General features: G+C 44.0%; 1 protein-coding gene and 1 non-coding gene across 8 annotated transcripts in view; both read right to left on the reverse strand.

Moving 5' to 3' along the window:
• Positions 1 to 1,076: 1,076 nt before the first annotated feature.
• ago4 (argonaute RISC component 4) overlaps positions 1,077 to 16,704 on the reverse strand; it is a 39,870-nt gene continuing 24,242 nt past the window's right edge. For 5 of the 7 annotated variants that reach the window (XM_014141960.2, XM_014141956.2, XM_014141959.2 and 2 more), the window contains exons 11-17: positions 15,583 to 15,731; positions 15,097 to 15,281; positions 8,570 to 8,729; positions 7,540 to 7,855; positions 6,811 to 6,945; positions 6,089 to 6,390; positions 1,077 to 4,807 (exon numbers count right to left, since the gene is read on the reverse strand). In XM_014141960.2, coding sequence (XP_013997435.1) covers positions 4,699 to 4,807; positions 6,089 to 6,390; positions 6,811 to 6,945; positions 7,540 to 7,855; positions 8,570 to 8,729; positions 15,097 to 15,281; positions 15,583 to 15,731 — 1,356 coding nt within the window. In that variant the 3' untranslated portion in view covers positions 1,077 to 4,698. The remainder of the gene's footprint in view (positions 4,808 to 6,088; positions 6,391 to 6,810; positions 6,946 to 7,539; positions 7,856 to 8,569; positions 8,730 to 15,096; positions 15,282 to 15,582; positions 15,732 to 16,704) is intronic. The other 2 variants (XM_014141961.2, XM_014141957.2) reach the window with 1 other exon arrangement.
• LOC123726937 (small nucleolar RNA SNORD35) lies at positions 8,110 to 8,193 on the reverse strand. The gene has a single exon (XR_006759045.1). It is a non-coding gene; the product is annotated as a small nucleolar RNA SNORD35 (small nucleolar RNA).

Here is a 16,704-nt window from a genome sequence, read left to right on the forward strand (position 1 = left end):
CTTGTGGATTATATCAATGGATTTACATTGTTTACTGCTGACCAGTGCAGACACCAGTTAACTGTGTGACTGACGGAGAGAACAAATTCTTTATTTTGCTTATCAGTTGTTTGTTTCTGATCTCCTGCTCACCACAGCTCATTGAACCTTGGTGTGCTGATTAATTAAATAGTATGGTAACAAGATCTGCGGTTCGAGTTTCCGTTCTCGTGTGAGCGTGACCTCTCCTTGGCAACGGTGGTCATGACAACAGCACGGGACACAGGAAATGGAATAGGAGGGGTAGTGATACAAGAGAGGGGGGAAAGAGGGAGGGAGGATGCACAGGCTAACGACAGCTGTCCATTGTGAATGAGACATATTGGCCCATGGTACTGCATATGATGAATACCACAGCGTAAGAGAAGGCTATAGCGGAAATTCACTGGAATCATTAGCACACACTAAAGAATACATGAAAGTCTAAATAACTGTTCGAAACCCAAATATAAATCATCAGGTTTTCATTGATTTGTCTAGTTGGTGCTCCACACACACAAAACATGTTTGACAGAACAGGCAGTGCACATCCTAACACACACAATAGCAGTAATTGTTCAAGATGGACATCCCTGATTTAATGTAACCATCTCCAAGATAGTTGTATCAGCTGACTACATTGTCCAAGTCAACAAATGCTGCCTTGGGATTTAAAATTGATCTTTGGTACATGATAGTGGCATTGTCATAAAATGACAGTGTCTTATCTTTTGTTAACCTAAACTGAGTAAGGAGGGGTTTTTCAGGAGTCCCGTCTCCTCAAGACTGCTATTGCTCAGCCAGTAAACTGACGTGACCTGTTCTGCTCATTGAGAGAATGATGCCATCTACTGACAGATTAATGTAGTACATCTAGTTGTGATTGTGGACTAGTTCTATTATACTGTACATGAAATTCTCTAGAGCGGCAGCCCTGTAATCATACAACTCATTTATTATACATTGCAAATGGAGCAGAAGACTAGCATTTGCCCTGTGTGTCATGTGTGGTGTTTGGGTAAAAAGCAATAAAGGAATGGAGAGAGGAAACACCAGCGTATGATATAGGCATAAAATACCAATTTATTACTTTGCACAATAACACAAATATTCCCTGCAGGCTAAAAAAAAAAAAAAAAAAAGTTTTCAACATGTCACATAGCAATACAGCGAGTGATTAGGCGCCTTAGTGGGAGGGGCCTGAGGAAGCCCCACCCCCTCCCCAGCAGGTCAGACAGGGTACCTTTCTATTGCTATTGGACAGTCACACAGCTCAGACCACTAGCAGAAAAAACAGCAGAGCTACACCCCAGAATAAAGAAGAAAATTAAATTACACAATGTCAAATAAACCTGTAGTCATATCAAAGAGGAATTAAAAAATAAAATCATGCTCTCTTTCAAACGGGGCACAGAAAGAATGGTTCGTTAAAAAGGTTAAAAAGGAGGTATTCCTGTGGCCGTGGACGCCTTGGGCCGAGGCCCCCCACAGAGAGGAAGTGCGCTTGTGTGGGTGGCCAGCAGGGTGGCGCCACGAGACAGGACAGCCCCAAGAGGCGTGGCAGGGGCACAAACCAGGAAGTGGAGGCCTAAATGGACGCTACACTGGGGCCTGTGCGGGGGCGAGAGTTCAAGTCTTTACCGGGCCCACTTTTGAAGAAAGTACCTCGTTTGTCTTCGGGCCACGACACAAAGGCTCGAACGCTCAGCCTCTAGCGGCCTGTGCCTCCGTTTTTTACTGACATTTGTGTAGGAATCTTTAAAATACGTCTTGAGGAGAGTGGACAATATTGCTAGCCTATAACAGTCTCACTAAATTCATAAACATTTAGCATATTTTTTTTCCTCCTGTCTCTTAATAAATATAATTCTAAAGAGATTGTTTTAGAGACAATACTCTGGCATGCAGGTGAGCAAAGTCTAAATGTTACCTTTTTTTATTTTTTATTCTCAGAGCCTAAAGAGCTAGTCCACCGAATGCACATTCCCACTGATTGATACAGGCAAAAAAAACAAGTTACAGAAACACAAACTGCGATAGAGAGCAGACCAACAGCCACGTCGACAAGAAGAATTATAGCTTTTTCCTCATTCGAAAACTGGATTTCGGGTTAATATTGCTTTGCAATGATAATATGTTAAAAACTGGGAAGTAATTACCACCTTTGGATCCCCTGCTAGGAAACCACACCCACATCCTGGACAACGCTCCAGTCTGGTCACACCCACAGGAACACACTCTGCAGACTACCACACCAGGCTGAATCAACGCAGCACCCTTGCCACATGGGGAAACTAGTGCACGTCTCCACAACAGCTTAGCCCCGCCCCTAAAACTTACTGCATGTAACGCCTGGACCGCCACCATGCTCCCCTCCCATAGGCAAGCGCCCACGCCCTCGACAGGTAGGCGCTCAAAACTCATTCATAGCAAACCTGCTGCTTAACGTATGGTTTATTACAAAAGGGTTTTTCGCTGAGCCAACCCCCCCTGACGAGGCGTGCACGCCGCCGTCGAACCCCCCCCGCCCCATCCTCACAGCGAGTTATGCACAACCATAACCACGACTGTGGTTAAATTGGATCTTTAACCGCGGTCGTGACTGGTCAGGTGTCATTAGATCCAAGGGCAGTGCTTATGCTTTATGTTCATATCTGGTGTTCAAAACATTATTTCATTCAGAAATAACAGAAGTTTAGACTCGGATAGATATACTTGTTCAAATACACACAAACTATCATAGAAACACATTATGAAGTTCTAAAAATGTAACTCATTGCCTATTGCATACCTCTTTTTACCACTGTCTGTCCCAGTTTCTTCCTAATGCCAGCTCGGATTGTCACCTTTCATCCATTCGAACCGAAACCCCCTGCTGCCAACAATACTCACCAGATGAACACTGACGGTAGCCTCCTGTTTTACCAGTCAGGAGTAACAGTAATAGATCAACACAGATCTTCCCTACTGGAGAACACAGCCAAACCATTCCCTACTACCATAAACTACTACATAACTGAGGAGCAGAAGGGCGCATAAACTAATACACCTTGGGCCTCCCCACGCCGGAGGCCCCACTTTGGGCCTCCCCACGCCGGAGGCCCCACTTTGGGCCTCCCCACGCCGGAGGCCCCACTTTGGGCCTCCCCACGCCGGAGGCCCCACCTTGGGCCTCCCCACGCCGGAGGCCCCACCTTGGGCCTCCCCACGCCGGAGGCCCCACCTTGGGCCTCCCCACGCCGGAGGCCCCACCTTGGGCCTCCCCACGCCGGAGGCCAGAATGCTACAAAGTGTCCAACTCTAAACCCAGCCACTGATCTCCTAACTACACATCTGGTTGCTGCCGGTCTGATAATTATCATAATCGTAGATAAGAACATTAACAACAACAATAAGAACAACATCAAATATACCAACTATATCTGAACAATAGTTAAGATTAGCCACAAAAACAGTTTTATATTAAACTCTTACAAATTCTGCTTTTTGATTTGTATGTATAAATGCATAAAGGTAAGAGAGAGTGCCCTCTGTTGCTTACCTAGCGTCCCCGGTCAGTGCAATGAATTGGCCGGTAGCAAAAGAGACCCCAAAAGTTAAGTGAATGTGTTTTCCTGCTCTGAAAAATTCAGACGACTAGCGCCTTGCTAAAAAACATGCTCCACCCCAACAATGTCAAAACCGATGAGACAAACAAGTTTAAGGGATGGATCCCCTTCCTCACACGGGGCACCAACTAAGGCGGCTTAGCCCAATGCCGTAAACCCTCACGAAGCTCTCAACCATTCAATAGGTCCCAATGCCCAGTCAGCCACACCGGCTAAACCACGGTTGCTACTGCTACACATATACCCACCGGCCTCTGTGAAGCCTGTATAGTTCAATCTGTTCTATAGATGTAAATATTTATATATATGTAATGTGTGAATATAAAAACATCAAATCTGAGGCATTTACAGCAGTTATCTCCTTGATTTTCCCTTTACAATTCAGTGGCCTGCCATGAAACACACACACACACGCAAAGACACACACGCACACGTATATACACAAACACACTTATTCTTCGCTAAATGGGAGAAGAAAGAGTAATGGGTATGGATACCCAGGTGACCTCGCTTGTAAAAGACTGAAGAAAAGGAGAAAGGAAAAACATGACCATAAAAGGAAAAAAAATCTCTTCTCAAAAAAAGGTCCACCCCACCCATGTTTCCATACCCGCCATGACCCCCACCAACCCAAGACCTTATGACAGATTTTCACCCAAAGGGGCTTTGAGGTAAAAAGTAGACAGAGTCCTGCTTAGCTAGGAGAGCTGCCACTGACGATTGGCGTCAGTCCGATCCATTGCTCAGTGTTACAATAAAAAAAAAAGACATAAAAAAAAAAAAAAAAAAAAATGGCTCAACTTGTGTATGCGTGTATTTGCTTTCTCTGTACATTGGAAACCCCACGGTCTCTCAGTGCCGGATTGCTGGTAGAAGGCGGCTCGATCGGGAATGCCGGATGTCGTTTTTCCCGAAAAGGAAAATACTCCATTGGCACACTTCACTGGCTTCGAACCGCTTTGGTGCAGATCAAGACGCAAGAGAGAGAGAAAGATAGAGAGAGAGACTGGCAAAAAAGAGAAAGAGAGGAGAGAAAGAGAAGGGACAGAACTGCAGCCATTGCTGGCGTGGCTCAGGCGAAGTACATGGTGTGCTGGGTATCATAGTGGATCTGGACTGCCTTGGCCAGGGCCAGGGGGTCCCGACCGTTACTCTGGCCCGACACGTGGCTGCCCTCCGCACTGCAGGACAGGACAAGAGAAAGGGGTCAGATACATGATAAAGTAACAGAAGCACAACTGTTTGGTTCCACCATTACAACAACAACAACGGTCATATTGAACAAAATCTACCAGAAGGTATTTGCATCAACATGCCAAACAAAAATGGTATATTCAGTAAAGCTAGACGCATAATATGTTGCAGATATAATTCTAATATATAGGGCAGCTAATACAGCCCATTTGTGTATGTTCAGGATAAAATACCATTTCATTTACCTCTAATTACTGGGACAGTGATGCATGTTTTTTTCCCCCTTTTGGCTCTGTACTTCAGCACTTCTGATTTGAAATGATACAATGACTGAGGTTAAAGTTCAAACTGTCAGCTTTAATTTGAGGGTATTTCCATCCATAGCAGGTAAACCATTTAGAAATTACAGCATTTTTTATACATAGTCCCCCCATTTTAGGGGACCAAAAGTATTGGAACAAACTCAACAAATTTGTTGGATGTGCTTGCTGTTTGTTTTGGATGCATTTCAGATTATTTTGTGCCCAATATAAATGAATGGTAAATAATGTATTGTCATTTTGGAGTCACTTTTATTGTAAATAAGAACAGAATGTTTCTAAACACTTCTACATTAATGTGGATGCTACCATGATTACGTATAGTCCTGAATAAATCGTGAATAATGATGAGTGAGTAAGTTAGACACACAAATATCATACCCCAAAAATGCTAACCTCCAGTTATTGTAATGGTGAGAGGTTAGCATGTCTAGGGGTATGATATTTGTGTGTCTAACTTACTCACTCATCATTATTCACGATTTATTCAGGATTATCCATAATCATGGTAGCATCCACATTAATATAGAAGTGTTTAGAAATGTATTATATTGTTATTTACAATAAAAGGGACTCCAAAATGACAATACATTATTTACCATTCATTTATATTGGGCACAAAATAATCTGAAATGCATCCAAAACAAACAGCAAGTGGATCCAAATTTGTTGAATTTGTCCCAGTAGTTTTGCTCCGCTAAAACTGGGGGGGACTACCTACAAAAAGTGCCATCATTTCTAAATGGTTCACCCGATATGGATGAAAATACCCTCAAACGAAAGCTGACAGTGTGAACTTTAACCTCAGTCATTGTATCATTTCAAATCTAAAGTGCTGAAGTACAGAGCCAAAATAAAATAAAAATGTCCCAATAACTACAGAGGGCACTGTATATCTGTGATACCTCTCACTATTCAGAACGTGTGCCTTGCCACTTTCATCAGTACCTGTCGTGATCTTTGTCCACCAGGTGGTAGCGGGCGCGGAAGGCCACCAGCCGGGCGTAGTAGGCTGGCGCGGGGATGGAGACTGAGCGGGTGCAGCGGACGTAGGTGTGGCAGAGCTGGTAGGTGAGCAGCTGGAGCTCGTCGGCCGTGAAGCAATTGTCGTCCCACAGGACGTGGTAGTGGGAGGGCCGGCTGGTGCCCTGGATCCCAGCATGGCTGCACAGGTAGAAGTCAAACTCGGAGGGGTGGGTGATTGTGCTGTCCACCGTGGTTCCGGCTGGAACGTTGCCACTCTTTCCAACCTGTAGGGGGAGATGGTAGCGATTAAAGACACTGGATATGCTGGGGTGCACAACCAGTCTAACTTCAGTTGTGTCTAAATCATGAATCTAGTGAAATGTCAGCTCAGATATTACTCCAAAGATAGGAGTTTTGAGAGATGCATTTAAAAAGTATTGGAACACTGCCAAAGCCCTGGAACAGATGTTTCATCCACAAATGGTTTACAGATGGGTAATCTGATCCAAGACCTGCGGTTAATTGCACCCTCTACATCAGGGGTGTCAAACTCAATTCCCGGAGGGCTGGGTGTCCTCGCACCTCCCATGTACTTGATCGATCATTTGAAAAGGTAATTGCTTAGGAAGTTCCCTCAAAAACCACAGACACAGCCTTCCAGGAATGGAGTTCGACACCCCTGCTCTACATGGGTCTCCACTCACCCTCTCGGCCTTGTCTGAGCAGAAGAGGCGGGTGTGGTGGCGTTTCTGAACCACGATGTAGGTGATGCCCGGTCGGTAGTCCTCCTCCAAGCTGATACAGGCCTTCCTGATGGCGATCAGCTCCGGCCATGCCACCTACACACACAGCCACCCACACAGACACAGAAACAGTGAGATTCACATTGCATGGAAAAATGAACTAATATGATTCTCTGGTTGAGGCAAAGTTGGCTGCGTTTACACAGGTAGCTTAATTCTGATCTTTTGCCAAATTATTGGCCAAAGATCTGATCCGATTGGTCAAAAGACCAATAATTGAGCAAAAGATCAGAATCGGGCTGCCTGTGTAAACGCAGTGAGCTGTTATATCCAGGGCACTGTGGCACAAATCACTAGGGACCAAACTTGTTCTCTTCTTTCCTTTTTTTCTATACATGATATCTCAAGTTGTAGAGACAGGGTTAATTGGAGAGGGAGCTCCGTCTGGATATACTTTGAGTCAGTACTGAACCGTCAATGCCCAATGTCCAACACTGATAGGAGACCATGGTTTTGCTGGGGTGCAAGGGGTCGCACCTTTTAACCATTTAAAGGGATAAGCAGCCACCGACGCAAAATGAGAAATCATAATGCAATGTAATTCAATGGTCAATTCAGAACAGAGTCAAAACTGAAAACCCACAAACCGAAACGACACGCATCAGACCCTCCCAGTCACCCCCTCCTCACCTGTTTCATTTGGCCCTCGGACACGCCGCCGCGGTAGTAGATGATGCGTGTGGGCTTGAAGCGCGTGGACTTGTAGAACTGGATGAGCAGCTCGCGCACCATGTTGGTCAGGTCCTGGATGACCTCCTGGCTGTACAGCTGCTCCTGGGACAGGTCCTGGCGCGACGTCTGTACGCGCACCGTGGCACAGTAGCGGCTGGGGTGACCGTCCATGCTGCCCACCACCGCCGCGATGGAGGGCTTCTTGCCGTCGCCGGCTGGAGGGTGAGTGACGTCCGCCCCCAGGAAGATGACAGGTTGCTGGAACACAGAGGGTCTGGAGGTAGGGAGAGGTTTACATTATTTACATTTTTTAAAGATATGGCAATAAAATAAACATACAGGTGTGTGTGTATGAGTGTTGCTTTGCTCTTAGAGCAGAGGTATATAGGTCTTCGGCACAATACAGAATACATTTGAGAATTGATCGACATGTTATGGACATAACAGAATGTTGATAGGCAATTGTATGTTGTGTGGGTGTATTGCGCTTTCATTGATGATTAAGCAGTGGGCTGTTTTATTCACAGTTGTACTGTATCAGTGTTGCCTTTAGGCAATTTCTTCAAAGCCATGAAGGCTTGGAAGACCATCGTGAGAACAACATCACTTGCAGCGAGACACAATCTTGAGTATACTACATTGAACAAACACATAAACGTAACATGTAACCACACCAGCCCAGGACCTCCATATCCAGCTTCTTTAACGGCAGGATTGTCTGGGGGGGGGGGTGCTGAGGCGTATTTGTCTGTAATAAAGCCCTTTTGTGGAGAAAAACTCATTCTGATTGGCTCCCCATGGCTGCATCCCTGCCCAGTCATGTGAAATTACATATATTACAGTCTAATGAATTTATTTCAATTTAATGATTTCCTTATATGATTTGTAACCCTTTAAAATTGAATGTTGTGTTTATATTTTGTAAGTATATATGAGTGAGGTTCAACCTGAGCTGTAATGAGTGTGTGTGTGTGTGTGTGGTTGCCACCTCTGATGGGGCACAAGGACGTTGTTGATGCCACCCAGTTTGGCGTTGATCTTGAGGCAGAGGTTGGAGAGGGTTTGGGGGGACGTCTTCACCACGTTCTTCACCTGGACACACTGAGTGGCCATGCCCAGGAGAGTGTCTCCTACCCGCTTCACCTCCGCTGTGGCACCAGGACCATAGGGACACAGAAAAGTAATTGAGCTCTAATATTGTCAAATGCAAGGTAAAAAAAGTAGCTAGCAGATTGGTTCTCTTAACATTTTAAGCATGAGGAGTGAACTAGTGTTCCTCCAGTCACTAGTGGAAATTGAGGGGGGGGTTTGCTCCCCTGTTAACTCGAAATGACACAACGACAAGGTTCCAGTTTAACAAAGTTTACTATACCGTATGAACACACTACAAGGTAGCCATTCCACTCTAGGCTAGGTCCATCAACGAACAGACTTCCTGCGCAGGCGCACTCTTGACTGAGTGATAGCCCCCGTAATAACAGAAATATAGGGATACTTAAAACATGAACTTAACAATCTCCCCCTTTTCTTTAAAGACAAATTAAACATCAACAACATAATTAAATGTCCAAGTATTATTCAAGTTCCCCATTACAAATGGGTTGTGTGACAGTTTTTATTTGTATTACTCCAGCTGACACTTTCCATTACTGAGAGCCTGTAGGAGGAGAGCCTGTAGGAGGAGAGCCTGTAGGAGGAGAGCCTGTAGGAGGAGAGCCTGTAGGAGGAGAGCCTGTAGGAGGAGAGCCTGTAGGAGGAGAGCCTGTAGGAGAGCCTGTAGGAGGAGAGCCTGTAGGAGCACAAGACCGGATGCTCCTTTTTCAGTCAGACAGTCAGCAAGCTGTTCCTTTGTGGTCGACCACAGAATCCGCTGGATTCCCTGTGCTTGAATAAGTTCCTTGATGCTGCTAATCTCAAGACGAAGTCTTTTCTCTGTGACAGACTTGGTTGACTTCAAAGCATCAACTAATGAGTAGCTGTCAGTGACACAAACTACAGGTAGAATGTGCCGTTTTGTCTCACCAGTGGTAAGCTCTGAGAACAGAGTTACAAGAAAGATTGCATTGTCAATTCCATCCGCAAGAGCAAGTGTTTCTCCAGCAAGTGTGCTTCGGACAACCCTTCTGATCCTTTTTGACTGCCAACAGATAGGTGAGAATCTTCCTCCTTCACCCATTAACATGATTAGATGTCCACCTTGTGTGCCTCCATGTGTAAGGTTCCCTAGCGAAGCATCTCTGAAGACAACTGGTTTCAAAGAGTCATCTTTTCCAACATGCTGAAACTTTAAAGCCACTTGTTGTGATTTCAGTTTACGTACTTTGTTTGCCTAATGAATGGTTTGTACAGTGGCGTGTTTTGTGTTGGATGCCAAGTTGCAACCATCAAACATTACATCAGGTCTATTCTGTCTAGCAACCCATAAAATTTGACCTTCTTTGACCTCAATTGATCAGGTTAAATTCCAGAGGGGAATTCCTTTGTACCGCTCGTGAAGAATCCATGCGAATGGATTGAAGATTCTTGATATAGCTCTCCTGTTGCATCAGTATTGTCCCATCAACTGTAATAAACTCTACCAACATAACGGAAATGATCATGCATCCTCACGGCCGACCTGGAAAACAGCTTTGAGGTTTGGAATCACAGTTGTAGCAAAGGTCTGTGAGCCACCCCAGATAAAGTCATCAACATGACAGGCAAGTACTCCAGTCACATTGCAGTCTTGATCAAGCCAATAGAAGACTGCAGGATCCACTTGTGACAGTTTTCCACCTGTATTCAGCATTGTTGCCTTGACTTTGTTGTACCAGTAGAGTGATGCATCTGCCAGTCCATACACACACTTTTTTAGTTTCCACAGTGTTCCTTCGCATTTAGCTTCAGGCGGAGGTCGGATGCGAATGTCCCTTGACAGCTCTGTTCCCTGCAAAAATGCATATTTGATGTCTATGGAATTAAGTTTCCATTGTTTCTGGCAGATCACTGTCATCAGCAATCTGAGTGACTCTGAGGCGCATGTCGGTGAGTCTTTTGGGAGTTGTTTAGCAGCCAGCTCCTCAAAACCTCTAGCCACTAGACGTGCTTTAGGCACTATACCAGTTAAGGATTCTTTAAGGGTACACACCCACCTTGTTGAGACACATTTTTGGCCAATGTCTTTGACTTACTCAAACACTAAATTTTTCCTCCAATTACTGAGCTCATCTAGCTTAGCTGAGTCAAATGACACGTCCTTTGTTTCAAGTACATCATCATTTTGAATGTCATTCTGTTTTTCTCGATTTTCCATTGGTTAAATTCTGAGAATATCTACAAGTGACAGGTCAGCTGACCCTGTTGTACCAGAAAGTGTAACTGGTTCAGAGTACTGCAAGTTGTACCAGTTCTGGTGTTTTCCTTTGGCTTTTCCTGCTCGTCCAATGACGGTTTCTGTATGTGGAATACCACTTTCTCTGTCCATGTATTTAACAGTTTGTCCAGTTTTCAGATTGGAACAACCATGTTCTCTTAACTTGTTATGGATAGGGGGCAGTATTTTCACGGCCGGATAAAAACGTACCCGATTTAATCTGGTTATTACTCCTGCCCAGAAACTAGAATATGCATATAATTAGTAGCTTTGGATAGAAAACTGTTTGAATGGTGTCTGTGAGTATAACTCCCGGTCGGAATATTATCGTTATTTTCTGAGAAAAATCGCATAAAAATTGATTTTAAATAGCGTTTGACATGCTCCGAAGTACGGTTATGGAATATTTTGAATTTTTTTGTCACGAAACGCGCCGGCGCGTCACCCTTCGGATAGTGTCTTGAACGCACGAACAAAACGCCGCTACTTGGATATAACTATGGATTATTTGGAACCAAACCAACATTTGTTGTTGAAGTAGAAGTCCTGGGAGTGCATTCTGACAAAGAACAGCAAAGGTAATCCAATTTTTCTTATAGTAAATCTGAGTTTGGTGAGTACCAAACTTGGTGGGTGTCAAAATAGCTAGCCTGTGATGGCCGGGCTATCTACTCAGAATATTGCAAAATGTGCTTTCACCGAAAAGCTATTTTAAAAATCGGACACCGCGATTGCATAAAGCAGTTCTGTATCTATAATTCTTAAAATAAATGTTTTTTGTGAACGTTTATCGTGAGTAATTTAGTAAATTCACTGGAAGTGTTCGGTGGGAATGCTAGTCACATGCTAATGTAAAAAGCTGTTTTTTGATATAAATATGAACTTGATTGAACAAAACATGCATGTATTGTATAACATAATGTCCTAGGAGTGTCATCTGATGAAGATCAAAGGTTAGTGCTGCATTTAGCTGTGGTTTTGGTTTTTGTGACATTATATGCTAGCTTGAAAAATGGGTGTCTGATTATTTCTGGCTGGGTACTCTCCTGACATAATCTAATGTTTTGCTTTCGTTGTAAAGCCTTTTTGAAATCGGACAGTGTGGTTAGATAAAGGAGAGTATTGTCTTTAAAATGGTGTAAAATAGTCATATGTTTGAAAAATTGAAGTTTTCGGATTTTTCGAGGAGTTTGTATTTCGCGCCACGCCCTATCATTGGATATTGGAGCGGTGTTCCGCTAGCGGAACGTCTAGATGTTTAACACGTGGCTGTTGTTGAATGTTTTCCTCATTTGAACGCTCAACAGTATTATCTGTGGCATGTTTGAAGGTCTCTGCTTCATTTCCGGTGTCAGTTTCAGTGTTCATATCATTGGATGTGACATCTGGTAGGTTTGTGTCTGTTACTGTCTCCTTTTCATTAGGATGATTCTCAGCAACAGCCCCTCTATCTTGTTGATCATTTACTTTCTGCAATCTTGAGTGATGCACCCTGACAATGGTGCCTCCGTCTCACAAATATCACCACACCATCTTGGCCAATGACTACTCCCGGTCCATTCCACTCTTGACAGTCAACTCGTTTGTAGTACTCTTTGTTTCCAGTTTCGTACTTCTCATCGGTGGGTCGTTGCTGTTTACACAGAGCCCTGCGAATTCTTTCTGAGCACTCTGCTTCAGTGAACGCTTTTCTCGCTGCATGTAGTGCTGAAAGGTGCTGTCCCACCCATGCACTCACACTGGCCCGTGCTGGTGGATTGTCAACCAGTACAGAGGGAAGATTAGGGTTCTGCCCGAACGAACACTAGTTGGTATGGGCTGTAACCATGAACATTGTGCATTGAGTTTTTTGCCATCGAAGCCCAATCTAGGGCTGTGTTCCAGTCACATCCATTGTCTTGCTTCACTTTCAGCATGATCTCTGTGAGTGTTTGATTATGTCTCTCCAGAAGTCCATTGCTCCATGGACTGTATGCAGCAGTTGTCTTTACTTCCATGTTGAAGTTCTCTGCCATTTCTCTTATTTCATTATTATTGAATTCTCCTCCATTGTCACTGTACAATTTCTGGGGCGGGCCATGGACACATATCCAGGAATGAATGAAGTGCTTGACGATGTCACTGGGTTTCTTTGTATTCACAATGCTTCCAGCGCTGAAGCGTGTGAAGTGGTCGATTATGTGAAGGTACCACACACTTGGTGCTAACTCATCTAGATCTACAGCCACTGTTTCATTGTATTTGGAAGCTAGTGGCAAACCAACAGCTGGTTTGGGCTTAGGTTTACTGTATTTTTGACATGTCTCACAACTGTTAACTATCTGCTGTAGAATAGAAATACTCTCATCATCATTATTCCCTGAACTGCTGAGTAACTTCTGAAGTCTGTCAACTGTAGCATGTCCAAACTGTTTGTGAAGCTTTAACAATACTGTGTTTTTCTTTTGTGTTCATGTTCTCTGTGACTGTCAGAATCTCCATGTGCTCTGTGTCCGTCAGAATCTCATTTTTGCATGGACTCTGTGTGATGTCTTTGTCTAAAATGTTTACACAATAGTGGCCTGAGGTAGTAAGTTCAAGAGTCACTGGTTGTTTGAACATCACTGCCTTGTCATTGTTTATGTCTAGTACCTGCCTGCCTTCTTGAGGGAAGCGTTGCTTAATAGTAAGGGGATATCTGTAGGGACCACCTCTGTTTCAATGTGACACTTAGTCTGACACATTTTTGCTGGTATCTTAACTCGCTTGATAGAATGGACAATTCTCCCATCTCCAAATTTGAAAGCTCTGTTGCTTGGTGTGTCAATCATATTTTGTACTTCTTTCATTTTTAGTTCACTGACATAGCCATCAAGCCATTTTGCACCACACACTGTCCGTGTACATGCAGTATCAATCACAGCAGATCCTAAGGATTCAACTATAAAACTCTCAGTATCAGAAGCAGATTCATTTGAAAACAGTGTGATGTTACACTGCTCTATATCTGTGTTTACATTTTCCTCTGTTAGTTTAACTTGTTCATTTTTATGAGGACAGTCTTTAACCCAATGGTAAGTGTTTTGACAAATAGCACATTTTGATCTCCTTCCATATTTGTCCATTGGATTTGTGCCGGGAAATGGCGCCCTCTTCTGGTTGTCTTGAGAACGTGACTTGTTGGCGCCTTTTCTCTGCTGCTCAGTGTAATATGCTGCGTCACTCACTTGCATTCCATCTGTTAACGGTGCGACAGACGTCTTTTCACCCAAAAATTATTTTTAGTGCCGACGTCATTGATGCAAAAGTCCGTACAGTACAAGCAGTCAAAGCCAACTGTTTCTCCCGACCATCTAGACAGGCAGTATCTAGCAACTTGAAAGCTAACACTGCATTAGGGAGAACCATGTCGTACTTGCGCATCCTATTGTACCGCTGTTCGAAATCAATGATGTAGTCCGTCATTGCAACCAAAATATCTCTCGTAACACTGTCAAAGTTTGATTATGCCTCGTTGCCACGGTCTTTCTCTTCTTTAAGAAATACAGAATCCAGTGCTCTGATCAAATTTCCCATACCATCATCATTGTTCAAATCCTCAACGGATATTTCCAGTGCTGTATCTCTCGCTCTTCCCTCGAGCGATAATACCACCAAAAGTGATTGCTTTTTCGCGTCCAGATTAGTAACCCGTGTCCAGATTCCAAGTTAATTTTTCCAACTTTCGTACGACCTCTTCTCGTCGAAGCGGCACATTGTAGTTATTAGCCATCCTCTGCTACCAATGTTAACTCGAAATGACACAACGACAAGGTTCCAGTTTAACAAAGTTTACTATACCGCATGAACACACTACAAGGTAGCCATTCCACTCTCGGCTAGGTCCATCAACGAACAGACTTCCTGCGCAGGCGCACTCTTGACTGAGTGATAGCCCCGTAATAACAGAAATATAGGGATACTTAAGTTCATGTTTTAACACCCCTACCACCATTTTCAAGCCTTCCAATTATATTTGATCAAATATCTTATACAAATCCATAAGAGCAAATGCATTTAAAAAAAGACACTAGGAAGAGACGGACAACCTAGTTGAAGTTAGTTTTGACCTTCTTTCAACATAATAGATTTCCCCAAATAAACAATAGATTTCCCAACTAAAGTAGCATGAAAATGATTCTTACCGTAGACAGGGGTTTTGCCGGGCAGGATGACCACGATGAGCTGCAGTCCCACATAGGACAACTTGAGGTGTTTGAACATGGGTTCCACGCTGTCCGCTCCCTGGGCGTATTTACAGAAACACGGCTGGCCCTGGATGGGCATCCCTGCATCCTTTGAGATCTTCCTCAGCTGGTCTGTGAAGCTCCTAGAAAACCATGAACAAACCTTCAGGGAATCTAGTCTAGAGCCAGAATACTGTTGAACAATAAGTTGAAGTTTTGTGGTCAAAATCCTAACTTAAGATATATTTGCATAACTAGTATGCATACATCAATGGGAGATGTACATAATATTTTTGATAAGCCCTCATATCTTAAGTTTGGATTTTGCCCTAAATGAGTAATGATCACCACACAGACTAAGCAGGGCTATGGAGATTTGTGGGAATAGGAAAAGAGAAAGGGTGACGGTATGTCGTCTACCATGTTGACGGGCAGATCACTCACTTGAGAAGGTCCTCTCTGCACTGTTTCTGTGGGGCGAAGCAGGCCACGGCCCACACCTTGATCTCTATCCCGGCGTAGAACTGCTTCCCCCGCATGTCCCACACGCCCTGGTTGGGCGTGGCCACGGTCTTATTCTGCGGAGAGAGTCCCTACGCTCTTAGTGAACCCCCCGGTTTAACCAGCCGACACAGCAGATACAACTCCCCAGCTCCCTGCCTGCACCACACACATGGTGCGGGGTAGAAGAAGTTGCACCTTCCCACTGAGACAGGGTCAGATCTTTTTACATACAACTAATGGGGGTGATTAGGAAGGGGTGGATAGGAGAATCTGACCCTAGATCTGTGGTTCGAGGCAACTTCTACCGTAAGCTCCTATTACACACAGTCCATCCAATTGCAAGTAGCCTGCAGGCAAAACCTCCACGTACTAGACCGCACCGGAAGCTTATTCAACAGGGCAGAACGTTCACTTATGGAATAGACACTGTACAATATAAGATGTGCCCAGAATTGTCTATTCTACAGATGAGCAAATACTTTACACTGTGATAAGACTGCAGGCTACCACCCTTCCAGTTATATCAACAACAAATTTTGCGGATACACACCTAGGTGCCATGTGTTATTCAATCAATTCCTACTAAAGCTAATATATCTATCTCTCTCTCTCTCGCTCTCAGGGTCCGTATCCACAAAGCGGATACTCAGACTAGGAGTGTTACTGCTGCTCTAGGATAAGTTATGCTTTTTAGTGCATAATGAATATATGGACAGATCCTAGATCAGCACTCCTCCTCCAAGACACTCTGTGGATACGGACCCAGATGTTGTCAGATCATTCTAGCTATGAATAGAAGTTCGTCCAGTGTTCAGGGCCCTTAGCATCTCTGCTTAATTTTGCATTATATCGAGTTAGAAGAGCGAGTAGCCTAACTATTGGGCCACCACATGTGATTCTCCAGCAAACATATAAAAATGTGCAGTTCAAGAATGAAAAAGCCCTGAAGACTGAGGTGCTGATCCAGCATTGAATCACAGATTTCCACAGTAATTACAGCAACATACTGTATATTAAACATCAGCATGATAAAACAGTGATGGAGTGACAAAACACAAGGAC

Source organism: Salmo salar, chromosome ssa14, assembly GCF_905237065.1.
Source record: "Salmo salar chromosome ssa14, Ssal_v3.1, whole genome shotgun sequence".
In the NCBI taxonomy this organism is placed as follows: Eukaryota; Metazoa; Chordata; class Actinopteri; order Salmoniformes; family Salmonidae; genus Salmo; species Salmo salar.